The sequence below is a fragment of the Cricetulus griseus genome (genome assembly GCF_003668045.3).
Source record: "Cricetulus griseus strain 17A/GY chromosome 1 unlocalized genomic scaffold, alternate assembly CriGri-PICRH-1.0 chr1_1, whole genome shotgun sequence".
In the NCBI taxonomy this organism is placed as follows: Eukaryota; Metazoa; Chordata; class Mammalia; order Rodentia; family Cricetidae; genus Cricetulus; species Cricetulus griseus.
Genome location: NW_023276807.1, coordinates 186,301,275 through 186,327,980, shown reverse-complemented (window position 1 = coordinate 186,327,980; position 26,706 = coordinate 186,301,275). Strand labels below are relative to the sequence as shown.

Genomic DNA, 26,706 nt, shown 5'->3' with positions numbered 1-26,706 from the left:
TAAGCCATAAAATGAATTTAATGGCACCTAGGGAGGTGGTGACTGCATTAATTAGCTCTGTGAGGCCTTGACTGGAAAGATGCCATATAAATTCACAGCAAATGGAAAGCTTTTGGCCGCCGGCTGCCTGCAAAAGGAGGTTCTGTCACATTGTCTGTGCAACAAAGGCCTGGCAGGGTGACTTAGTCAAAGCCAAGTAGGACGAGGAGTTCTTTAAGACCAGAGCAGAGGACCTAAGAAGAGACTAGCTTGGGATGTTTGTTGGCTGGAGAAATGGACTTTTGGAGGGAGGGACTTTCTTCCTCTATTTCCCTCCCACAGAAGTGGCAGGTGACTGCGTAGAGGAAGCACCTTGGGTTAGAGTGTATTTGGCTAAAACTCCCTCAACTCCACAGAGGCCAAACCTGGTCCAGACACAGGCTGAGGCAGCACCGAGGTCACAGTGCCTGCCCGGCCACGGACTTTGGGGCCTGGTTCCCTGCCTGAGATCCACTGAGGAGGGTATTGTCCTTCTCCCTGCTTGATCCAGGTCACCTGGCCCTTCCATGTGAGTCTCTCCCAGCTTCAGGCAGCTGTGGGGTTTCCTTGGGTCTTTCTGGATTTTTCACTCTTAATTTTCTAGTGAGTTACTTGAGTTTATATGAATTTGTCAAACCATTGTATGATCACTTTCTCATTTTTACTCATCTTTGATCTCTTTATTTAAACTAAATGTGGTTGTCCCTTAGCATCCATGGATATCAATTCTAGGAACCCCTGAAGATACCAAAGTCCCCAGATGCAACACACCTTTCTAGAAAATGGTAATGTGTTTGCATATACTATCTGCCCACCCCCCTAATATTTCATCATCTCCGCATGAGTGCCTAATGTAACATTAATACTGTTTAGATGCATTGTTTATGATTTAATACTGAAAAAATTCAGCACATGTTGGGAACGGATAAAAACAAGTTTAATGTCTAACAGCAGTTCTGTCTGAGGTTGGTAACACTTCCAAATACAGATCCCATCGAAACAGAGCACTGGCTAGACTCTTCAGTCCTAGCCAGCTATTTATTTTAAGCTGACCATAATAGAAAGACACATGCTTGGAAGGCTGCCACTTACTAATCCTGGGAAAGGTAGCATTTCTCAATCTTGCCACTCTTTGGCCAGATGGGGCTCAGGACCTCACACTTAGCCTAAGGACACAGAGGGCATGTTGCTTTATGAGTCTCTGTGCTCTCTTTCTGGCACTGCCTTCATCTGGGGCTGCTGGGTTACACAGAGAACCAGGTTCAAACCTGTGTACCAGGGGACTCAGGAGATTAGCATTGTCACCATGTACACACCTCTGGAAGGAGCTGTCTTGGGGGACTTCACTCACTCCACTAGCTTTTTAGGATGTGGTGATGCACAGCCAGCCATTCTACACTCAACTCTGTGAAAGTCAAGGGTCATGGGTCCTACTTCTAATATGCCCTTCTAGCCCTTGTTACAATTTGCAAACAAACATTACAGCTCCCTAATTCACCAGGGTTGAAACAGAAGTGTAGATTTCTGTCCTTCTTCCTATATTTGATCCTCTGCCCCAACTCCCTACTCTTGCTTTCACCCAGCTCCCCAATGCTGGGATCCACCTGATCCCACACAGCTCTGATTCACACACCTTTGACCTGGCACTGCTTCCTTGTCTCAAACCCACCTGTCTTCCTAAAGCCCCTGCTCTAACCTTCCAGCAGTCAAGATTCAAGACCTCCTTTTCCAGACCTATATGAGTCCTTGTGTCCTCTCTCTTCTTGATTCATCTGGCTTTGAGTTGTACCCTCACAAACCTACTGCCTGGAAAAAGACCTGAGTCAGGTCCAAAGGGGCTGAAGAAACAAAAAGTGCTGAGAACAAAAGATAGGAGGTAAAACAATGGCAATACCTATTCCTTGTCTGCGGAACAGGTGGCAAGAGGCCCCTGACATGGAATCCTAGTTTCCCAATACCAGGGTGGTACATAGTTCCTATATATTTGGATTTGAGCTATGATCTAATATCTCAGTATTGAGATTTCTAACAACTAAAAAGACAAACAAAAAACTGGACTCCAGCTGAAACTGACCTTGAGCTTTGCCTCAGCCAAGAAAAGGAAAATTACCCATGTTGTTTATTCCGTGTTCAGTCAAGTTGCTTAACATGCATTTTAACTTTGGGAGTCAGGGAGGTACTTGGTTCTTCACCCATGAAGGATGATGATGTTCATAGCTGCTTACCCTGGGGCCTCAGAACAAGGCAAGTCCTACCTTCTGGGCTTCCAGGGGGAAAGTGATGATGGCCAACGTCTGTAGGAAGTCAGGGGTCCTCCATGCTGGGTCCTGGGGGTAGGAGCGATGCACCAGGCCAAGGAACTGAAGAATACTGCTGGGAAGTGTCTGCTCCCAGACACACTCTCCTGAACCTGCAGGGGGCTGAGGACATACACTGTGAGACACTGAAATGGGCCCAGCATACAGCAGCAGCATGACAGAGGGACAGAGGAATTATCTGAGAGAGACAGAGGAGCCAGAATTCCAGAGACTCCATATAACATGTTGCTGGCAGCTGCCTAAGACAGCTGGGTAGCAGTAGGCATTGGTCACAAAACAGATGTGGGCATTGTTCTAAGCATTTTACGTGCAATCCTTCCCTCACTCCCAAATCTTTAGGGAATAGGTTCCATGTTTACCTTTGTTTTGCATCTAAAAACTGCACCAAAGACTACCCAGTATGTGAAAGTCAAGAGTGAACCTAGGAGACTTACTAGAGTCTGCTGTGTCCCCACACTATCCCTGCACTAATGGACCTGGCATTCTGGACTTGAGGAGGAATATACCTGTCAGTGTTCAGCACAGCTTTCCTCAGCCCAAAGCCAATTTCCCCACTAGAGACTCCACCCTGACCCACACTGGGGCCTACCTTGTCTGAGTGGGGCTTGAAGAGACCTATCTACCCCTGCTAAGCAGGGGCCTGGACTGGATTGCTCTGTGCTGTCCTGAGCTGATCCCCAGTGCTGTATCTGGCCATTCGTTTCCTCTCACTCTGCTCTCTTCTCCTCTGCTCTAGGCTACACAACTGAGCCTCCTCTATCTGAGTTCTGACTGATCTCAACACCTTCCTGGACCTCGGTTCCCTTGTCAAACATACTCAGTTGCCCATCTAGAAGTCCTATGCCCCAGGCACTGTTTGAAGTCTTGCTATTCTGAACAGAAACTTGAAATTAACTGGCCTTATGCTTCTTCCCTGCATAACAGCACCAACACACAAAATCAACACTCAGCCTGCGCCAAATGACTTACAGGTCACTGGTGCCTTTACTGTGGGAGTCCTGATTGTTCAGCTGCAACCTGTCTCATACATGGATTCCTTATTTCCCCAGTAGCCTGTCCCTCAGTCCTGACCTGGTGTGCTTGGGTGGGAATGTCCTGCTAAGTGCTCCAGAGAGTCCCGACTGTCCTCACACTGGAAAACTAAAATCTATTGTATGTAGAAGGAAAAGGCAAGACATGGGAGGCCCCTGGAATCACATGTCCAGGCCCCATGTGAGTTTGAGATGGGCTGGAGCAAGTAGGCAGGGAGAAAGTCTCCACAACAGCCTGCATCTGGGTCTCCTGTGGGTTCTGGATGTTGGGTTTAAAAGATGAGTGCTGAGAAAGGAGTTTGCAGAGCTCCATCCAGAAGAAGTCCTGCCTCTGCCACTTAATAATGCCATGTCTTTGGGATGAGTCTTACTCTCCCTGCACCGTGGGTTCTAGTTCCATCAACTGAGAACCATGATAGGCCCATTTTAGAAGATTGTTGTCGTGGGGATGACACGAGAGAATGTAGCTGTATGGGTGTTTTCAAGTAACTAGCCTGGGGTAAATGCAGAAGTGGCTAGAAAATGAGGTCAGAAATACAGGACTTAGGCTTTAGAAGAGGAACTTGGATTTTATCTGCCATTCAACAGAGGTTCCTGAAGGTCAGGGCATATGGCACTAATGCTGAATACATGTGCCCCTGGGGTCCAGCAGCCAGGGACTCTGCTTGGATGAATTCACCTGAACAGTTTCAGTTCTGACATACCCAGAGTAAAGACAATGTCATTGATTCCACAAGACTGTCCCATACAATAAAATGAAAAACAAACAAACCACCAATCCTGACAGTGAAAATGTGGCCAGTTCTTGAACACTGAGTTCAAGAACAGACAAACTGATCTATATGACACTTGGCAAGGGTGTGATAACAAACAAAGAAAATTTCTTACCAAAAGTAAAAGACAACTGTTTCAGATAGATATTAGAGTTATTCTTAAATTTAAATTTCAGACTTTGTCTCTCATTCCTTTAAATGTTTATCTACTGAAATTTGCAAAAGTCACTTTCATGGCAGGCACTCTCATTGTATTAGATCAGTCATTGAGTGGCTTTGCCTCCGATACTTATATGTGAAACTAATATCCTTAACATGTGGATTTAATGTGTTTGCTAATGCATCATAAACATTTGGGCTTATGCTTTCATTTCCTTCAGCACATTCTACAGCTATTTTTTCACTTTACATGAGTGTATATCATCACTTTTGTTTGCTTTTTTTTTGATAACATTAATTGGTTGAGTGGACAACAGACTCCTCAGGCTACAAACAGAAAATATACATCTCAGATATTTCAAAAATTAGTTGCATATTAGTCTTCCAGTAGAATGAATAAATTTAGGAAAGATGAAAAAAACTAAATGTGTGTGTGTGCATGCCTTCATCTCTCTCTCTCTCTCTCTCTCTCCCTCTCTCTCTCTCTCTCTCTCTCTCTCTCTGTGTGTGTGTGTGTGTGTGTGTGTGTGTGTGTGTGTGTGTGTGTGTGTACACTCAGCCACATGGACACTGAGAACCAAGAGATCTTTAAAAATGTAACCACAGGAATTCTGGGAAATCACAATTGAAGATGCCAAATATAACAATCTTAAAATCTGATATAAATAAATCAGTATACTGATCAATATATCTAAGATAGCATTCTCAAAATAAACCCACAAGCCCTCAGGTTTTTTTTTTTAATAAAGAAACCTGTGGTGGAAAGAAGGCATGAACCTCAAAACTGAGAGTAAAAAAGTAGAAACTATCACCCAGAAAATGAGGTCAAAGAGACCTGACATAGTTTGGGGCTGCCATGTTCCTCAGAGGCCCACGTGTTAAAGTCTTGTCACTGTTAAAGGGGTTGGAAACTTCACAAACTTGGGACAAATAGGAAGTCTTGAGTCATTGAGTGTATCCTGAAAGGGGATTGTGGGACCTAAGATTCCTTTGTGTATCCTGACCATAACGTGTGTGCGTAGCTCTGCTCTCTTGTGCATTCCTGCCATGAACTGCTATTATGGCCCCAAAGCAATAAGGCAACTACGCAAACACCAGTTGAAGGCACTAACTGTGAACCAAAATAAATCTTTTATCATTGTAAGCTGATCATCTTGGGAGTTTGTTGCAGCAACAGAAAGCTGACTATACAAGGCCAATTATGGAAAGAGAATAGTAGGGAATTTTTTAAAAAAATGTCAATTAATTAGAATTGTCAAGAAGCCATCTTCAAGTCCAAGCAGGTCAACAATCATGAAAAAACTTGGGCTCAGGAAAACTGAATTGGTAGATTTAACATATTTTTTTAATATAAAGGAGGACCTGTATTTTATTGTAAAACTAGCATAATACTACTATCAAACCACACAATGATACAATGGAAAGAAAGTTCAGCCCAATTAGCATTTATAAACATTCATACAAAATCGTAAATGAAAATTTGTTAATAGAAAAATAAAATGAACTAAGATAAGAAAAGGAGAGTTGAATAAGAGAATTGAGTAAGAACACTAGGAATCCTGTTGAAGGAATTTTATTACACAAAAACTGATTAAAAGACATAAGCATGTGTCTTAACAACAGGGCCAAGACAAAAGTGAAAAGCAGTCATTCTTTAAAAGGGAAAAATGTTGTCAGGAAGATGATTCAGCAGCACTTGCAGCACACACCCGATGACCTGAGTTTCCTATGCAAGCCCATGTTAAAAGCCTGCTACAATGGCCCACGTCTATAATCCCAGCACTCCTACACAACGATGGGAAGCAGAGACAAAACTGGCCAGAAGCTTATGGGTCAGTCTTCCTGGAAGATTCAGCAATCCTTCAGCAGAGGAGGGAGAGGACTAACACACAAGGTTATCTTCTGACCTCCACATGTGTGCCACAGCATACACATGCCTACACATATGCACTCCCACATACAATTATTTTAAAGTAAATAATTTTTAAAAGACAAAAAATAGGGTCTGTGCCTTCTCAATGTATCCACATCTACACATGAGAGAGAGAGAGACTGGTAAAAGCTAAAATAATATGGTTTTGAGTTAATGCTAAAGAACTCATCTATGGAACCAATTATCTGTGTTGCCATGTTGCTGAGATAGTGAGAATGGGTCCAGCATTTCTACACAAGATGAATGCTAGGGTGAGCATTAGATACAGGCATGTGTGTTGGCTGGCTAAAGGCATATGCATACAAAGCCTACTGAAACATTTCTGAGACGTTTATTCAAACAGAAATGAATGAGGTGTGCTTTGATCCCCCCATCACAAATCACAGAATTCACACCCAAGTGGTCACCAAGCTAGAAGGCAAAGACGTGCATTCAGACATTTTATAACAATGAATGCACCAAGCAATACAATATATATATTAGATATACCTATTTTATACATACACAAGTCTTACATTTTCTACTTAATTGACATAAAATATGTTCAAAAATGTTGAACAAAAAAAAGGAACCTTGTTTGTGATTATATCCTCTAGAAGGACATGGTATGATTTCCAAAGGATACCTGACCATTCCACTATAGTTCATTTTGGCCATATCTGGGAGGGGAAGTATCAGATGATATTTAGGTTCGTGTTTCTATTTTGTTTGCATGTGAAAGACAATAATTATATACAATTTTAACAAGAACAGTGAAGCTTCCTCACACAATCAAGCTTCCATCAGGCTTGGTGTTTGCAGAACAAAATTGACTTTCTCAGCCTCTTCCCCAAGTCCTTGCTGACATTAGTCACTCCTGTTCCTAGACCAAATAACCTTCACTTGTCACAGTTGTCTCCATGTCTAAAATAATCCCTTCAATCCCATTCATTGCTCATGAACCTTGAAGGTCAAAACCAAGCAGTTCCTGCACCGAAATGCCACCCATTTTCTCTGAGATAGGGCTCTAACTCAGGAGGCCCTCTTGGGCAAGGCCACCTGTCCTGACAAGCTTCTTAAAAGGATCAGCCTCCTGTCTTCTCAGAAATGTCTCCAGTGAAGTAAAGCAAATGCCTAAAGAAATGGGGAGTAAGTATCTCATGGTGATAGTGCCTAAAGCACCTTGGGAATCTTTAGGTGCCCCCCATGGCAGCTTTAGTGTTTCATAAGAAGGAAAAGAGAGACCCAAGCTAGCACACTTGCTCTATGTCATCATAGGATTTCCTCCACTATACTATGAGACAGCCGCAGTCCCTCACCACATGCCAGGCAGATTCTGGTACCATGCTTGTTGACTTCCAGCCTTCAGATCAGTGAGCTAAATTAGCCTCAATTCCATGTAAATTACACAGTTACAGGCATTTTTTCCATATAACAGAGAATGGACTAATAACACCAGCATTACTGGGAAGCTTCTGGAACAAAATAAATTTTTGTCCAAACTCTTTCCCATTGGAACCTTCTGGTATATCATGTGGGGAACAGGTCTCACCTGGCTCATGATGGCTTTTAGCATTCCCAGTAGCAGTAAGGCACCTTCTGTGCATAGCCCGGCCTGGAGGACTTCTTGCTGGTGATATTTCTGTAGAAGCCACTGAAGCATTGAATCCAAGCTCTCCTTGTGGAGGAGGAAGAACCATCAGGAGACCTGTGGCTGCCCACCAAGGTGGCTAGCTTTATCACAGTGCATCACATTTCCCAGGTGTCCCCAGTAGGAAAAACAAAAAAAGGACAGAAACGGACTAGGTCACTAGCCCTTATGGAACCTTCCAGCCCCGGGTGATGATGCATTAGAAACACACAACTCTAAGTAGGTGCTAGATCTACCAGAAACTTGCAGCAAGTTGAGTTCTTTGGGACTAATGGTGTAGAACAGGGGAGCAGCACGTGTCTAACATGCCCAAGGCCCTGGGCGCTAATCTCAAAAGTACTCAATGTTCCAACCATGTCCAGTGAGTATGATAAATGAACTTATAGAAGACAGGAAGGATTCCAAGGTTCAGGGAAAAAGCAGAGAGGGATGGGGGCATAGAATCAGGAGGCCTGACGCTGCCCTTTTAATAGCTCAGACAAGCTACTCAGCCTCTTGGCGGCTCAATTTCCTTCTCTATGAAATGAAAGCTCACATTATCCACTCCCATGGGATTGTTTAAATATCAAGTGAAATGGACTGTGTAAAGTGTCTCTTCCGGGTCTTAGACCCTTGGATGCTTGTTTTCCATAATACAGAGAGAAATAAGAAATCTGGATGAACTTAACACAGCATATTCAGAACCTTGTGACTGAGATACATACTATCAGTGTCTATCAAAATGTAGCTGTGCTACATTCTTAAACACTGAGCAAGTAAGGGGACAGATCTGACCTTTGTCTCATCTTCCCAGGTACCTGATGAATAGCAGAAATGGAAATCACTTCTTAGCCTTTATTTGAGTTGCTCTGAAGTAAATTGGAATAGGAAAAAACATGGCTAAAACATTCAACCCAATACATAGTTCCTATTTTATGGATTGGATCTACATTTTGATAGACACAGACATATTGCAGTAGAGTGACAGTAAGAAGAGCAGGTAAGTTGAGGCTAGCTGGAAAGGTTAGTCAAAGAACCAAAGTGAAGGAATCCTGATACTGGCTGGGGTCTGCATCTGACCTTGAAGGTATGAGAGCCCAGGAAGGCTTGAACCAAGTGTGAATAAGAGTGGATGGGTAGTGAGATGGCTCAGTGAGTGTAGGCTCTTCTTTGGGGAAATTTAGAAAAGAAGCCATAAGAGTGAAAATGGGGCAGGAATTAACCAGAAGTATGAACTAAGAAACAGTTTCTGGTCTAAGTGGGACATGGTTGAACATGATTATGGTTGATAAGGGAAGAGTCAGAGAAAAAGGAAAATCTAAAAAGAAAGAGGAGAAAAAAGATGTACAGGGTGAGTCACTCAGGACTGAAGGAAATCAAAAGCCCCCTCTCCTAGTGACATTGGAGGGGGGAGCATCTGTGATGAACAGAGCTGAGACTTAAGGTGGGTATTGGGGTAAGGCTGACCTAGTTTCCTATAATTTCCCTAACCATGTCCAAAAAGAGAAAGATTAGATTTATCACATCAAGCATTATAAGAGAGATGGTAGGATGTGGGAGTCAAGAACATCACTAGTTTTTTTGGGGGGGGGCATAAAAATCAAACACTGGGTAGTGGCGGTGCACGCCTTTAATCCCAGCACTTGGGAGACAGAGGCAGGTGGATCTCTATGAGTTTGAGGCCAGCCTGGTCTATAAAGCAAGTTCTAGGGCAGCAAGGGCTATTACACAGAGAAACCCTGTCTTGAAAAACCAACCAAAGAAAGTCACTAGTGCTAATAAGAGGGAATCTGAAAGCCAACTAGGGGGTGCAAGGAATGAAATAGGTCAGACATAGTTCCAGTTGGAAGTAGAGAGACAGGGAATCTTATGGAACGGTCATAATCATTCAGAATCAGAAAAACCAAACATGTCCCTCCTCCCTAGGGGTGTACCCAGAACGTACTCTGGGCCCATCAGTCAGCTCTGTGAGTGGTGTCTGGAGGAAGAAGGAGGACACGATGAGGTATACTTCTGGAATAAGAACATGGTAGGCCAGAAAGTCATTCAAGACCCGGAACCCAGGAAGCAGGCAGGGGCTCTGGTCAGGCACTGCAGGGCGGCTCTTCAGGTTGTCTGTCGATGATCAGGTGGGGGGGGGGGACAAGAGCCAGATAAGAACAGTTACTGCTATAGAGTCAACACACTGGCCACCTCACAGAAGCACTGTGACAAAACACGCTTCATGTACAAGAGCACAGGAAAATACTTCATGATCATTCCTTGCCAGTTCTTAACTCACTTATCCATTCCTTCATCCATCTACCCATTCATCCATCCACCCATCCACTCAATAATACACCCATTCATTGAGTAATCAAAAACAGATACTAAATTCCAACTATGCAACAAGGCAATTCTGTACTGGGCAGAAAAGCTATTATACTTCAAGAAGATGTACAGATTCCAGGCACATATGAAGCAGACAGTATAGTGGGAAGGGCAGATGTAAAGCCATTCATATAAATGATATATGCTTATGAATTATGATGGGCATCAGAGAGATATTATAAAAAAGCGGAGATGTTATCCAATCTCCTAACTCAGGTTTGTTCCCTCCTGTCCTGGAGGAAGTGGCATTGAGCTGAGATATTAAGGACAAGTCTACACCCACCAGAAGAGGCATTCAAGGAGAAGGAGCAATGCACCCAGTGTGTAAACAGACAAGATTTGAGGAGTGGAAGACAGATTGCAGAAGCAAATGAACATGAGGCTCTGGAAGGATTCAGCAAAGGGAATCTGAGGAAGCAAGGAATGATCTGGGTGTAGGCCCTGGGGACAGGGCTACACAGGTCCCAAGTGGGCAGGGTGGAGTAGGGCTTCATCTTAGATCACATCCAAGACAAAATAGTGATGGTTTCCTGGAGACAGCCACTCACCCATCATGATGTCCACACCCTCCATGCTACACTCCACCCAGCATCCAGCAGACAGGCCATCTCTAAATCGCCCACGGAGAGAAGGGCTTGACAGAAAGTACAATAGCAGCTTCAATGCCAGTGTGGTGGTACTGGGGTGCAGGTGACCCTGCAGGAGCAGCAGGAACCAGTCGGGCCCCAGATTCAGAAACACCTGTTCCTTTGACCTAGAGGGACAATACATTGCAAGAAGTCAACTCTCATCCCATGAGCAAGAGGTATGCAGTCTCACAAGTCACCCCAGAAAGAGAAGTGAGGCAGCATTTGGTCATTGCATATGAAGTATGGATTAATTTTTGAAGGAATACTATGAAAGGCTGGCAAAGTCATTGTACAATGGGTTTATCCATTCATAATGCTATGTGAGCTGCCAGAGCTTCCCGAGACAACTGGGAACTAAGTTCGGGCATGAAGATGTGTGTGTTCCTTGAAGCGCTACTCACTACTGCTGACACTCCCATCTCAATTCATTACCGACAGCATAGCCACCTAAACATACATTTATTTACCTCTGTCTTTAAAGTCTCTAGTCAAAGCTAATTACTTGGAAATGTCCATAGTTACCTGTGATGAACTATCACTTTCAAACATGGACTTTAAAATGCTGCATTTAGATTTGCTAGAGGGAACCGGATGGCAGGGAGGTTAGAAGCCTGTCTGGAAATGACAATAGAGACTAAAAGCCCTAGCCATTCCAGAATCATTGAGAGATCCATCTGTGCAGCGTAGGTTCTCAGCATGCTGAGGGGATGGCCAGTGGCTGCTGAAATGAGCCAATACCAGACTAGATATGAAGAAACTGCCTCTCAGCATTGCCATTGGTGCCTTCTAACTGGTTTGCTTTGACAGGCTCTTAATGTGATCTGCAATTTCACTCAATAATAATATGCATGAGAGTGATGAAAACACTGTTACTATAGACGATAATAGAATGATGGGAGCTATGATGATGATAGCAGTGCTAGTCATGGGGGTGAAATCGTTAGTGACAAGGATGGTGGTAGTGATAGTGGTGATGAGAATTAGCTTATAGAATCTCATGTTTTCTTAGTCACCCTTCCCAGAATTACCAGTCTCTCATTTCTTCCTCACCCTAGCTCTTTGTGAAAATTGACATTTTCATTCTCACACATTGAGTCATACAAAACCCATGGAACCTCCTGGGGGGCCTTGGGAAAAGGGCTAAAACTCCAAATGGAGGTTTCAGAGTTCAGATGAGTAAGAACCACATAAGACAGAGTCTCTTCCAAAGAGATAGAAAAGGAAAGACCCGGACTGTCACCTCCAAGGCATCTTCCAGTTTGTGTTCTGATTCTAAGAATGTACAGGCTTATAGGCTGATAGATTGGTTTTGGGGTGTGTGTGTGTGTGCGTGTATGTGTGTGTGTGTGTGTGTGTGTGTGTGTGTGTGTGTATACATGTGTAGTGTGTATGCTTTTTATGCATGCGTGTTTTATGTATGTTTATATACACATGTGTATGTGTAGGCAATTTTGTGTTATATACATGTGTGTTATATACATGTGTATGTTGCATGCATGTATATATACTTGTGTGTGTGTTGTATGCATGTGTGTGCTGTATCCATGAGGGTATTGTATGCATGTGTGTACATGTGTGTGGTGTATGCATGTGTGTTTGCATGTATGTATCTGTTGTATGCATGTGTGTTTGCATGTATGTATCTGTTGTATGCATGTTTGTGGTGTACTTATGTGTGTGTGCACATATATGCAGACTAGAAGTTGATGTGAGAGTATTCTTCTATCATTCTCCAGCTTATTTTTCCTAACAAGTTCTCTCACTGAACCTGGAGATCACCAGTTGAACTGGACTATCTGACCAGTGACTTCCTCAGATCCATGCATCTCCACCACCCTCCCCAACACTGGGGCTGCAGATACACCACATTCAACTGTTGTGTGAGTGCCAAGGATCCAAATTTGGGTTCCCATGCTTACAAAGCAAGTGCTTTACCCACTGAATCACATCACCAACCCCAACCAGGAAGTTACTAGCCACTATTCGCAGTTTCTTTGTTGGGGAGTTCCTCTCTACTGCATCACCAAATAGATCTACTGATGCAAAAACTCAAATAGAGAGCAAAGTCATGGATGGCTGATTCAGGGATGCATCCTACGAGCCAGAACAGTGTCTGGTATACAGTAGGTGCTCAACAAATAGTTGTTAAGTGAATGACTACAGAGTCTCAGACAGGCAACAGGAAAAATTATGTAAACAGATTTGTAATTAAACATTATTCTGACAGCTAATTGAAGGCAGATATTTCTTTTTATCCAAGTTGGAAGAGTTAACTAAAGCACTAAGTGAACAGCAGAAGAATTTGGCAAGCCTTCTCTCTGATAGATGTTATTTAGTCTAACCATTTCTCTATTCTGTTGTCTGCCAAGCATAAGACATCAAAGACAGCAGTTGTTGCAACTGCCAAAACAATAGTCATTATAGGATACAATGGTGACAAAAAGATTTTATTGAAATGATCTCATATCTGTTTCTAGTTCTCTGCACTCACAGAGCATTGCATCAGGACATCTCAGGGCAAGGTCTGGTTTATTGGGTGGAGAGAATATCATTTTCATTCTGACTAGTGCAGGACACACCACAGCAAGCAGACTTGGAGATGCTAAGCTTTTCATTAAGAAATGGTTTTAACACCCTACCCTGAGTGAGGCAACCCCAAGCCAAATCACTCTTCCCGGGTCTACTCACTCAGAGGACAGATGAAGTTGGGGGGAAGATATTACACCAAACAGCATCTCCAACAATTGGTTTCTAAGCCAGATTGCCTTTCCAGATGTTTGGCTTCCAGCTACAGAAGAAAAAAAGAAATTCAGATTTGAGAGCAAACGGATGTAAAGAGACATAATATTTGCTACAGCAAACAATTGTATTCATCAAATACATAGTTGACTTAGGAATTGGGCACAGACAGGGCTCAAAATCTTGGCGTTGCATTCTAAACACTTAAAAAGAGCTTTGAAACATGTTGTTGTGTTTTCCTTTATTTGTGGTAGCTTCAGTGTTGTTTACTCCTGGGGAAAAATATTTAAAATAATAAGGTCAAAAATATATTTCAGTGAGAAGCAGCCTGACTTTTCAACCGTCAGAAAATCTCTAAAGGACCCACTAATGGTGTTTAACAGGGATTTAAATCGGAGACTGATAACCAGCATTATGATGTCCACCTTTAATTCAAGCCCTCGGGAGGCATAGGCAGGTGATCTCTGTGAGTCTATGGCCAGCCTGATCTACCTAGGGAGTTCCAGACCAATCAGAGCTATACTACATAGTGAGACCCTGTCTGAAAAACTAAGGGAGTGGGTTAAATGTTTCAGCATGAAATCCATGTGAGAAAAAAGTCTGACCAACTATGTCACTCTTGATCCCCTATCCATCCATCCATTCTTTTGGATATTGCTTTGTGACCAAGTCAAGGACCACACACCATACAGCAGAAGCTGGGAGAAGAAGAGTCATATTTCTATTTGATTCTGACTCCATCTCTCATGAAGGTACTAATCTCTTGACCTTTTGGTTCTGTCATCTGAGAGATGGGAACAGTAATTTTTGTTTTTGAGGATTGGCCTAAGAAGAGGCAAGACTAAGCAACGCTGCCCCAGAGACCATTCTGTGATGATGGAGCTGTTTTTCATCTGCCTTGTCTAACACAGTGGCTCCTGCTCTCATGTGGTGAATAAGTATTCAGAACATGGCCAATGTGGAGATTCAAAATTCTAATTTTAACTATTTCAATTTTGTTGTTGTGTTATTACATATGTGGTGTGTGTGTGTGTGTATGAGTATGCTTGTATGTATGCATGAGCAAGTGTGCATATGTAGATAGAGGCCAGAGGTCAATCTCATAATAATCTTCCTCTATTGCTCTCTACATTATTTGTTGAGATGGGGTCTCTCACCAAATCTGTAGCTCACTGACTTTTCTAGACTAGTTGACCAGAAAACCCTAGAAATCACCCTATCTCTACCTCTGCAACACTAGGGATGCAGACACATGCTGGTGTGTCTGGCTTTTCATATGGATGTTGGAGATCCAAGCTCAGATCTTTGTGCATGTGAGGCAAGCACTTTACCAACTGAATCATCTCTCCATCCCATAGTAAGTTAAATTTTACCTTTAAATAGCCCCACCTTTGGCAGTGTGGATCCAAAGGGCCCAGGACAAAGTGGCTATAGTTGTTGCCCTATGCCCACCTAGCAAAGGGAGACTGAGCAAGACAGGACAACTGTTCTGCATGGGTAAGTGGCTCAGAAATCACATCACAGGCTGGGCAGTAGTGGTGCACACCTTTAATCCCAGCACTCAGGAGGCAGAGGCAGGTGGGTCTCTGTGAGTTCCAGGGCAGTTTGGTCTACAGAGTGAGTTTCAGGACAGCCAGGGCTACACAGAGAATCTCAAAAAACAAAACAAAACAAAACAAAACAAAACACACACACACACACACACACACACACACACACACACACACACACACACACACACCAAAAAACACACACACACACACACACACACAAAACAAAAGAAAAACCAAAAAATCACAAACTATATGTTATAAGAAGCCTTTGAACTTGAGAAATAAAGCCCGTGGGACTGGAAGTGACTGGTTTATCACATAAGGTTTGGGGTGGAGTGAGCAGGGGTGGCATTCCTGGAGAGACAGCATGTCCTCGGCATGAACAGAGGTTGTGCTCTCACACAATGCAAACTGTAACACTTCAGAGTATTAGGTTGAGGCTCACTGGGAGACTGGGGGCAGTGAGTTTTCAACCAGGAAAGGAAGCTAGGGCTAGCATATAAAGGGTACCTACGCAAGGCCTTGACTGTCCTGTTGGCCTTGGAAACCATTGCAGGTTTTGAAGCAGGGAGAAAAGATTTGGTGGATTGTGTAAGCTGAATTAGTAAATGTAGCTTCCTCAGCCACTGTTTGGCCATCATAGCTGTGGGGGGGTCTCCCCTTCTTTCCCACAGCTCATTTCTATGCAAAGTTGTCCCCAATGTGGTCCCTAGTATGTGCTTTTAGGTGCTTTGAGGGTCATCCTGATTCTTTGACCTGACATCTGAAAAAGGTGCTCTCACCAGGTATGGAGGAGTCTTGGGCTCCATCCAGGCAGATCTGCCTCTCATTCACTGATGAAGGCTTGAGGGTGTATATGACAAACAGTCCGACCCTGTGTGCAGCAAGAGAAGGACATGCTTAGGCGGGGATCTCAGTTGTGACTGCTGGGTTTGTGTTAATCGTTCTCTACCTGATCTACTCAAGTGGGGCTTCTAGTGAAAGTCTGAAGGAAATGGAATTTTACTGTCATCTGTGCAGGGTTTCTAGAGAATTCTAAATCTATCAGGGTTGATCAAAGAAGTTAACTCTGGTTCTTCTAGGTCCACTTTTCAGACCTGAAGATAAAAGGGGGGACGTGGAACCAGCTGATCATCCTGAAGGAAGTCTTCAGGAGGTAGATACAGGGGCCATTGCTGCTAAGGGTAACTGAGAGTGGATGCTCTTGAGTCTATGGAACAGCTGTCTGAGTACCAGAGGCTGGGAATCTACCTTCTTCCTGAATCAAGTAAATCCTCTCTAGTCCTCATGCTCAGCCCTGACCACAAATCTCTGTGAAGTTCCAAATTTTGTTAAGTATGGGGTAGGGTGTGGGGGTGGTAGGCATATTCCCTTGTAAAATAGTTCCAGGCTCTTCCACCTGCACCAACCCCAGTGGGGATAGCTTGTTGAAGTACCTGAGAAAGTCCTGGATATTGAAGTGGCCCTTCAGCTGACAGCCCAGAATGGCAATGATGGTGGAGACCTTGGACAGGGCCAGGCTTGGCTCATTGAAGAGGAATATGAGCTTGGGCACCAGCTGTGCATGGTGTGCTACTTCAGCATTCCTGGGTCCTTCCCTGGTGAGCCCAGGAGAGAGGCAGTAAAAGCTTTTACCCGGATGAACCAAATTTTCTGTGTTTACACTAAAAAGGTTTTCCAAGCTAGGCTTGTTCCATGGCCCTCTGACTCCAGTGTTCTCTTGGCAGCTAGTCAAGATGCCATCAGGCACCTCTCATGTATATGTCTGCCAAGTGTCAGAGTTGCTGCAGCACACACTGCTTGTCCCTTCCAATCCCCAGAAACCACCTTTAAAGACAAGCCCAACTATTGACTTGAGTTTTGAGCCTCAGGGAGAACTAATGCTGCCCTGAGAAAACCCAGAACAAAGACGGCAGACACACTTGTGACCCAAGAGCACTTCCCAACAAGCAGCAGAAGCAGCAGCAGCCTGCAGAGCCTGTCTGCATGCCTGATCTTCCTGCCCACCTCAAACCACAAAGTGGGTGAGTGCTCGGTGGAGAGGCAGAGGAAAGAGATGGAATTCAAGTACCCACACCCCTCCTCGGGATAATCACAGTCTTATTTCCAGTAAGTTCTACTCCTCCAAAGACAAGAGCCACAAGGGTAATGTCTGTTACTTAGACAACAGGTACAGGTCATGGAGAATGGTGGAGGCAGGGTAGGTGGGTGTGGATGGGAGTGCTCCTTTGGAACTTTCTTCTTGGCATTAGCATGTTCAATTCCACAAAGTTCTATAGCCCAGACACAAATGGAACAGGCACAAAGTGGTCATCAATCACAGAACTATGTGACAGGAAAGACCCCAAACCTTCCACCCAAAAGCTGGGGTCACCTAGGCAGATAGTCAATAATGGGAACTTGAATGAAAATCTATTTACAAACACATTCAAAAGAAGGAAGACATTAACAGTTACTAGGTAGCTGGCAGGGGAATAGTCCTCAGCTCTGCTGCTTCCTTTCTCCTTTCACAGCCCTTATGTGTTTGGAGGAAGCTCTCACTAAAACTCTTCAGCCTCTAGAGAGGCAAAGCCATGCTCTTGGACTGGCCATGAAACCACAGTGGCCCAGCAGGACTCAATCCTATCCTAGAACTTTGAAGGAAAACCCATGGAGAGTGCCCAGCTGAGTTAAAGCTCCAAGGAGGTGTCCCACAGCCACCTGGCTGCCACAGAAGAATGTCTGCCCAAGTGTAGCAGTGGAGGCTGAAACAAGGTAGAGAGAGGCAGTGGGAGGTACTTAAGTGATTCCCTAGCATCCATGAGGATCCATTTGAACTGTTTTGAAGTCACTTGGAGAGGTCAATTAGAGAAAAAAAAATGGATCAGAGCAGCTATTTCTTCTGCAGACCATACTCACCACTTGCTGAGCCCCAATTCACCTAATTCAGGGCTAGTCCTTAAGGCTATAGACCTCTGATTCCCCACCACCTATCCCTTTGAGGTCCAAGTCTGTCAGAGGAGAAAGAGCTTCCCCATTGCCCATGGGAGAAGATGAAAACCTAGCTTTCTGGGAGGTGGCAGACAATATGGATGCTGAACCACTGGTTGTCCTGTCCTCTTAGCCCCTATTCTTTGTTTGATGACAAAGTTCTAGCCTAATGAAAGACATTAGTTCTAACCCCCAGGGCTACTGAAACCTCACCAACCTCGGTGACTGAAGGATATCCAGGAGATGGGAAAAGAGAGCAAGCTCCAGGTTGTCTGCAGTGTTTGTCCAGAGCTGGAAGACAGAACATGTGTATTAAGACCAAAGCATGAGTTCAGTAGGGTCTGATGAGCCTGAGATTCGGATTGCCATTAGGATTACCTGCTCTGGAGTCAGACTGGTACCCTGACACTTAGCAGACACAGAGGACATCTCTAAAGGGAATCTCAAGCATCTCTCCCATCACCTAGTGCTTCACTGTGGGTCTGAATTCTAATCAAGGACATCTCCAGCAACCCTCTCTCCCAGGACTGCTCACATGTTGGAGTGCTTGCCTCTATTTGACAAGGCCTTTCCCTCTGAACTCTGCAAATGTAGCCCAGAACTACTGGTCCTTAAAGTGTAAGTGGCCTTCACTCATCAGAAACCCTAGTCTTTCTCTCTGTAGTACTGGACTGGGGGTGGGGAATGGAGGTGGGGAGGATGTCAAAGTGTCTTCTTGTTCCTTCTGACAGTGAGCAGGGCCTGGGTCTTAGACAGTATGGCATCTTCAGGATTTGGACAGCCCCTAGGTGCTGTGGACATTCACTAAACGCTGCTACATGTGGGATGGGTTGACCCATCCAGAGGCCTGTTGATCCTTTCATTTGTCCTCAGTGTCCTTAGTTGCACCTCTCAGGTCATTCTTTAAAAGAATACTGGTAACAGCTAAGTACCATCCAAAAAGATGGGTATATTATCTTTAATCCTTAAATTAGATGGTGCATTGTGGCTTTAAAAGCCTTTCTAAGATACTATCAGATGTAACCCCTAGGGCAGCTTGCAAGGAAGAAATGATGACCTCAGTTTCACAGATAAGCATAATGGATCAGGGCATAGTGACACCCGCTTGGAATCCCAGCGCTAGATGGGATGAGGCAGAAAAAGCATGCATTCAAAGCCAGCCTGGGCTACTACCAAGGCTCTATCTTAAAAGAAAAAAGAATAAAGGAGATCAGAGCAATCAAGAAACAGCCAAAAGCCACACACATCAGAGATACCAGGCCTAAACTATAAACCCAGGCGTGTGAGCTCCAAAGCTATTGATTTTTCCCATCTACTATCAATATGACAATAGAAGGAGATGAAACACCAGAGTTTTTCATTGTGTTTTACTCTCTCACACACATACTCCTGGAGGCCTAGGCATAAATCTCCAGTTTACCTCAAAATTGCAGAGCACATGCTGGAAGACACACTTGTTAGTGACAGAAGATGGTCTGAAACCCAGCTCTGCGGTGCCAGCCACTGAGAGGATCAGCTGGAAGATGCGGTGGTTTAGGAAGGATGTCTTCTTCCTCAGGAGAAAGGCTAAGATCTGGAAAGGTGAGGTGCACAGTGGCATTCCTGGATGTGTCACTTGGCCTCTTTCTCTTACCACTGCTAGTCCCCACATCACCCCTGTTCCCAGGCCACACCCCCCTCTTTCTGTGACTGTCACCCTTCATTCTATATTCTCACAAGACACACCTACACCAAGTTCTGTGTCACCTTCCTTTCTTATGCCTGTCTTACTGGGCTTATGAGATCTGACCCCATCTCCACATCTGCTAGTAGTCCTGTTACAGTCATCCCCATCTCTGTATCTGCTAGTAGTCCTGTTACAGTCATCCCCATCTCTGTATCTGCTAGTAGTCCTGTTACAGCCACCCCATCTTTATATCTGCTAGTAGTCTTGTTACAGTCATTCCCAACTCCACATCTGCTAGTAGTCCTGTTACAGTCATTCCCAACTCCACATCTGCTAGTAGTCCTGTTACAGTCATCCCCATCTCTGTATCTGCTAGTAGTCCTGTTTTACAGGAGATAAGAACTCAAAGCAGCTAACATTTGCTGAGCACTGAATCTTGGACAGGCTTTGCATGAAGTCTTTTAATCCTCACTATAGGCTAAGAGACAGAGGGATGGTAGTGTGAATCTTGTAAGTGGAAAAACTAAGGCAGATGCAAATAGTTTTTTTCAAGGTTAAACAAGTTAGAAGATGAGGCATAATTTCAAAACAGTCTGGGTCTATAATCTGGATTCAGCCAGTGTGAGAAAGGCAGAATGAGGCAGTTCCAGTTAATTCTGGAATCATCAGGGAGAATGCTATAGTAGCAGGCAGACAGAGATCCTTGCAGCTGGCTGTCACCAAGGGTGTCCTCTGCTGTGTTCACATGCCCAGAACTTCTGTGACCAAGGTCATGAGCGATGCAAGGCATGCTGGAATTTTCTTTTCCAGAAGTCATTCCTGACCACAAGAGAAGCTCATCCCGGGGTTGACACCTCTTTGGGTCAGCTGCAGGGTCAGCTGAGAGGGTGGAATTACCTGGTACCCACAGATGTGTTGCATCAGGTAGTCACACATAGCATTACTAGTCAGAACCGAGTGCAGGACTTTCATAGCTGCATACATGGTGTGATCATCTGTTGCCAGGGAGATGAGGCCCAGGAGGATGGCAGGCCCTCCAATGTAGTCCAGGCTACTGGCAGCAGGGCTGGAGTGAAACACCCTCACCCCTGAGGGAGACAAAAAGGACATGTCATCTCTGCCCATGCACAAGAAGGAAGGGCCAATGTACTAGGTTAGGCTGAGAGGAGAGGTTTGAGCTTTAGAAGTCTTGCCAACATGTCTGTTATTTTCACTCAAACAAATACAACCATGGCTCCTGCTCATAGGCACACTGGACTCCACAGCTAGGTGCCTGTGGTGCAGGGGAACGAATATCAGTGGGAGTTGAACTCCTCAGTCAAGAAGCAGCAAGCTGGTTTGAGCTGCACTCTCTGGTCATTTTCTTGCAGGGCTTGTCCTCAACTCTGGCCCTCCTCACAAGACTTCCCCAGTACAATCCATCTTGTCTCCCACCCACAGAGTTCCAGGATGCAGAAACCCTCTTTCCAAAAGAAGAATCTAGTGCTTGACCTACCTAACTGGCCCACAGCAACAGCACCCAGAGTCCGAAGAGGTCCTGAGAGGTGTCCAGCACAATTTCTCAGCAAGAACACAGGTGTGGCATTGTCACGAGAAGAAATATTCATCTAAAGGAAGTGACAAATATCAGTGCAACAAAGGATCTCATTTAGGAACCCCTAGGGGATAGACACCCCATGTGACAATTAGTGGATGATTAGCCATTGTTGGGGGTTGAAGCTAAAATGTGGGATCACTGTCCCATTCCTCAATTGTGGTACAATTCCAAGTGAATCAGCTGTAAGCACAGTCTGTATACCCTACCTGCTTACAAAGACAAGGCCATGGGATAGAAGGAACCCAGTTATGACAATGAAACAGCACTACCAAGGCCTTATCAAGCAGGGTGGTGGTCCATGCCTTTAATCCCAGCACTTGGGAGGCAGAGAGGCAGGTGGATTTCTATGACCAACCTGGTCTACAGAGCAAGTTCTAGGACACCCAAGGCTATACAGAGAAACAATGTCTCAAAAAAACAAAAACAAAGACCTTCTCAGTCCAGGTTCTGCAAAGTACAGTTTCTACTACTGATTCTGGAGACATAGGAGGAGAGCAATTCTGCCTTCTGTAATCAGGATGTGCAGCAAGACACAACTTTGGTGCATGCCAGGGCCTCGATCTTGACCTCTGAGGCCCTTTGTCCATCAGAGCAAAGAGAATATAAACAAACCAACCAACATTCATTTTGAGTGAACTCAAAAGAGATATTCATGTAGGAATTAGGAAATGGTGAGTTGCATAGCATCTTTCTTTTAAAAAAATAAAATCCTTTTTATTACGTATACCATGTCCTGCCTGCATGTATGTCTGCAGGCCAAAGGAGGACACCGGATCTCATAATGGATGGTTGTGAGCCACCATGTTGTTGCTGGGAATTTAACTCAGGACCTCTGGAAGAGCAGCTAGTGCTCTTAGCCACTGAGCCATCTCTCCAGCCCTAGCATCTTTCTTTACACATGCCTTTGCTTATTTTTCTGTAAGTTCACTTTAAAAACAAAATCGCAGCCACTCAGCCACTTTTCAGAGTTGGTAGAACAGTAGTGTCCAAAGCAAAGAACAGTCATAGTTTCCAAAATCAAAACAATCTGAAAGAGTTCTGAGTTCTTCACCAAGAAGAGCACACATATTCCTCTCTAAGCAGTTTTAAAGAAAAGACTTCGTTCTGGTAGGGAAGCAGGCTGGGTCTTAGCAAATGAAGTGAAAAGTGGGTTGTGCATGTATCTATCCCTCCACAGATAATAAGCACAGCATAGTTACTGAAGCCCTGGAAGCTGAAGAGAGCCACACAGTGAAGTTTGCAGTGGGAAGTGGGAGGGACATGAGAAGCTGTACCTCCTTGGCGATGAGGCGGCTGTCCACCTCATTGTAGGTGTTTCTGATGTTCATTATGCTGGTGATAGAAGAGCTGAATACATGAAGACCAAAGGAGACCCTTTCCTCCGCAATGAGGGGTGTGGCTTCACCATCTAGGTCTTCTCCTATAACAGTATATCTTTAGTCAGTTCTAGCCTTCCTTTACAGAGAAAGAAATCGACCCTCTTACCATTAAATACCCACAGCCACACAGCAAAATGATCACTGGGAGAATGCTTGCATGTTGTTACATTTTGTATATTTGTGCCTCATAAGTTTTACCCTACATATGCTTCTCTGATACTTAATATAAAAATGAGAGCAGGCCCAAGTGTGGTGGCACACACCTTTAATCCCAGCACTGAGAAAGTAGGGGCAAGGGGATCTCTGCGAATCTGAGGCCAGCCTGGTCTATATAGTGAGATCCTATAAGGGCAAACAAAACAATGACCACAAATAAACTCATGACAATCTCTCAAGATTGGCTCTTATAGAAAATAAAGTTGTTGCAGTTATGAAATTGAGTAGGGTAGAAACATCTACCAAATCTATTGCTTCACTTCCAAGCAGCTAAGTAACTTTCTCTGAAAGAGGAAGGGGGTAGGGCTGACAGACCTAAGATTTTGAGAGCTGTATAGCCACTGTGAACATCCCACTTAGCATTCCCACTCTTGTCCCCAGGTGACTGACAGCAGACCCCTACTAAAGGAACGCTGTGCAAATAGAATCAGTAAACCTTGGGCTCAAGACCTGACCTGGTTGCTCTGGTCAATGACATTGGCCACAGGAAATGAAGGCCATGCAAGACCTGGTCCTGGGAACTGAACCACTCAGCAGCACTCAGTAGCCCTTGGCTGCACATAAGGCCTTCAAACACAAATGCATTTGTCTTTCTTTCTAGATGGGAACTGACCCCTGCACCTGGCAGAGCTCAGAGAGCAAGCTTGCTGCTTGAACAGCCAACAATCAATAAAGAAAATGGGGATGCTGTCTGCCTGTTTAATAATTGAAGACAACAGTATACTTTAGTTAAAAAGCGTCTTCATTAAAAGGAATGTAACTTATTTATCTCAGTCCCCTCCCTTTCTTTGCTAAGAGTATTGCTCACCTACCATCCTCCATTAGTTACTGCAGAGTTGAAATCTAAAGGATATTGTCATTTCCTCTTCTGTGACAGTTTCTCTTGGGTTGTAAATATATAATGATCCAATTACAAAGGCCTTCCCTAATGATTGACCTCTGCTGAGTTTATTCTTTATAAATATGCTATAAATAACTGGGTACCCACTTAAAAACTCATAGCAGCAGAGTCATTAGAGATCAAAACACTCCATACCTTGAAGGTGCACTGCTTGAAAGTTGCCACAGTACCGTGGGCCAAGCTTGATAATAAGTGCTAGTGTATCCATTGATATGTCTTCCTCAAAGAGGTATGTGGGGCCAAGACGCCAGATTAATGATGACTTCTGTTTCCAAACTCTAGGTGTCCCAATATAGCCATAAACATCCACAAATGAAGATGGATCCATTGAGAGGAAAGGCCCTGGTAAGGCCTGAACGTATAGCATCTGTGAAAACAGGAGTGGCGCTTAACCCCAGAACCCATCCAAATCATATATAGTGATACAATATCGGGAGCTCACTTCTCACACCCAAATAGAATTTTATTTTATCTAAAGTATCAGAAATATAGCTCTCAAATCTGAGAAGCAGGCAGCTGAACAACCTGGAAATGTAGAGATACAGAGGGGTGTGGAGTTTCAATGCCACTATTGAAAACAGATTAGACAGGAAATATAAAGAAACACAGAAGTCCAGCTTCCTTGGCCCAGTCATTGCACTAAGAACATAAATGTCCATTATCAGAACATTAATAGTTTTGTGTACTTACAATAATTACAGCTGTGTGGCTCAAAAAGAAGAAATAAAAGGTTTCTATTTGCAGCTGGCATGCCAATGAATGCTTTTAATCTCCAGTAACTAGTGAGTTCATCAAAGTCACAGAATATACAATCAACACAAAAACTCAATTGCATGTCTACAAACTAACAATGAAACCAAACCCATTTAGAATTATTCAAAAGAAGAACAGCATATTTAATAAAACATGAACAGGATCTATATGCTGAAAATTTCAAAGTAATAAGGCAAAATTCAGAGAATCTATATTAAATGAGAGACACACCATGTTCATGGATAGAAAGACTCAACACAGTGAAAATGTCACATTCCTTCTCTTTAGTTTGTAGGCTTATTGCTAGGCCCATCAAGATATCACACAAACACACACACACACACACACACACACGCGCGCGCATAATATACACACATGCAGATACACAAACACATATATAAATATACACACATATATACATATAAGTATCAAGTAAATATGGGGAAGTGAGTAATTAGGAGATCATATCAAGGCAACATCTTGGCTTTGACATTGACCTTGGCTGAACCAATAGCTTGTCCATCCAGATACGTGGTAACAGTGCAATTCCTTTTCATTTCTTTGCTGACCACCACAGCCAGGTGATACCACTGGCCACAAGTCAGCAGCTGGCTGCACCTGATCTGAAGCTGGCGCCCTGCACAGGGCTCTGCCTCATCTTCAGGCTCCATGACATCTGCAAAAGAGAACAAACAGTGGACCTGACATGAGGCATCAAGCTTTAGAGACCCAAGAGCACTGGGGAGGGTGATATCCCTGGTATACCCACATGGACCTTTTATCTATGGAACTAAGCCTAGACTCCCACTCCCTTTTTCATTGAAAAGGTGCCTGCAGCAGTCACTGCCGCCATCACCCCTTGAGCTCAGCTTCTGAACCAGACCCTAGTTAAGCATGGCTATAAGCATTACCTCATCTAACAAGCCCACAGCCCTGTGAGGTGTGGTGCTGCCATTGCGTGTATTTACTATCCTGAAGCAGAGAGCTGAGGCCCATCACCCATGGTCAGACTTCAGCCTAGCACTATCCATTGAGTGCAGGGTGATGGAATCTGTCTGGTGACCTGACAGGGAGGAGTCAAGCAGTCTGGCTGAGCAGCAAGTATGTGGCCATTCTCAGGGCCTTCCATACACTTAACCGAGAAGTTGTGACTCTTAGCACAGGAATGATGGTTGAGGTATCTGGGCTTGGCCATAGGTGGTGAGCTTGGGAATATGCTGAATTCTGAAGGGCAGAATCAGGATTAGCCGTCAGTTCTACAGAGCCAGATCAGGCTTCTGGGCCCCCAGAGTTTCCTTCCTGCCACATGGACTAGCTGCCAGCCCTCTGAATTTGGGTTATTTGTGGACAGGTCTAGGGCTACTTCAGCTCCAACTAAGTTGAGTATATTCTTCATAAACCTTGCTCTAATCATGTAGTTTGTGTTCCCTGAGGCAGGCCAAGTGCCACCAGTGTTCCTCCTGTCAGGGCAGAACTAGCTTTCTGGAAAACCATTGAGCATGAGCTCTAGAGTCATGCAGGGCCCAGACCAGAGTGGCACGCAACAAATATTTGCTTAGACCTTTTACCATGTATGAAGGCCAAGGAAGCATTTCAAAAGATGAAGATATACAGGAGGTCACCATGCTTCCATGTACATCCATGTAGAGAACATCTGGTTCAGCCTCACTCCCTGGGTGTAGACCACATAGGTTTTGGGACCCAAGGCCTTACCCAGGGGCTGAAATTCTTTCTCTTCTGTGGACACAACCAAGGAGAGGTCTTCCATACAGAGGCTGACAGAGAAGCAGACAAAGGGCTGCTCAGTCCTGGCCAGGTGACGCACCAGGGTCAGAAAGCGCAGTGGGTGACCCTCCATGACAGTGGCCTGCCGGCTGATCAGAAACCAACATGAGAAGGTGAGGCCTCCAGGTGGAGGGAATGGCCTGGGGGTACCTGAGAGTAGAACACAAACACAGCTTTACACTCTGTCCTGCCAAGGATTAAGACCCCAGGCAGCTCTGACTCCACCCTGCTGGGCTGCCTACCAGAAACTAGCTGCATCTGGCCTACTCCACAGCCCACACTACTCCTGCTCCACCAAGCATGGGAT

General features: G+C 44.4%; 1 protein-coding gene across 6 annotated transcripts in view; it reads right to left on the bottom strand.

Annotated features, from left to right (window-relative positions):
- Wdfy4 (WDFY family member 4) overlaps window positions 1–26,706 on the bottom strand; it is a 233,016-nt gene that overhangs the window by 120,767 nt on the left and 85,543 nt on the right. For 4 of the 6 annotated variants that reach the window (XM_027389479.2, XM_027389481.2, XM_035452661.1 and 1 more), the window contains 15 exons: window positions 26,328–26,549; window positions 25,112–25,290; window positions 23,997–24,228; window positions 22,640–22,785; window positions 21,264–21,375; window positions 20,666–20,856; window positions 19,523–19,675; window positions 18,320–18,393; window positions 16,569–16,730; window positions 15,915–16,006; window positions 13,529–13,628; window positions 10,760–10,965; window positions 9,787–9,956; window positions 7,764–7,889; window positions 2,274–2,438 (listed from right to left, as the gene is read on the bottom strand). In XM_027389479.2, coding sequence (XP_027245280.1) covers window positions 2,274–2,438; window positions 7,764–7,889; window positions 9,787–9,956; window positions 10,760–10,965; window positions 13,529–13,628; window positions 15,915–16,006; window positions 16,569–16,730; window positions 18,320–18,393; window positions 19,523–19,675; window positions 20,666–20,856; window positions 21,264–21,375; window positions 22,640–22,785; window positions 23,997–24,228; window positions 25,112–25,290; window positions 26,328–26,549 — 2,330 coding nt within the window. Of the gene's footprint in view, window positions 1–2,273; window positions 2,439–7,763; window positions 7,890–9,786; window positions 9,957–10,759; window positions 10,966–13,524; window positions 13,629–15,914; window positions 16,007–16,568; window positions 16,731–18,319; window positions 18,394–19,522; window positions 19,676–20,665; window positions 20,857–21,263; window positions 21,376–22,639; window positions 22,786–23,996; window positions 24,229–25,111; window positions 25,291–26,327; window positions 26,550–26,706 lie in introns of those variants that run through there. The other 2 variants (XM_027389482.2, XM_035452663.1) reach the window with 2 other exon arrangements.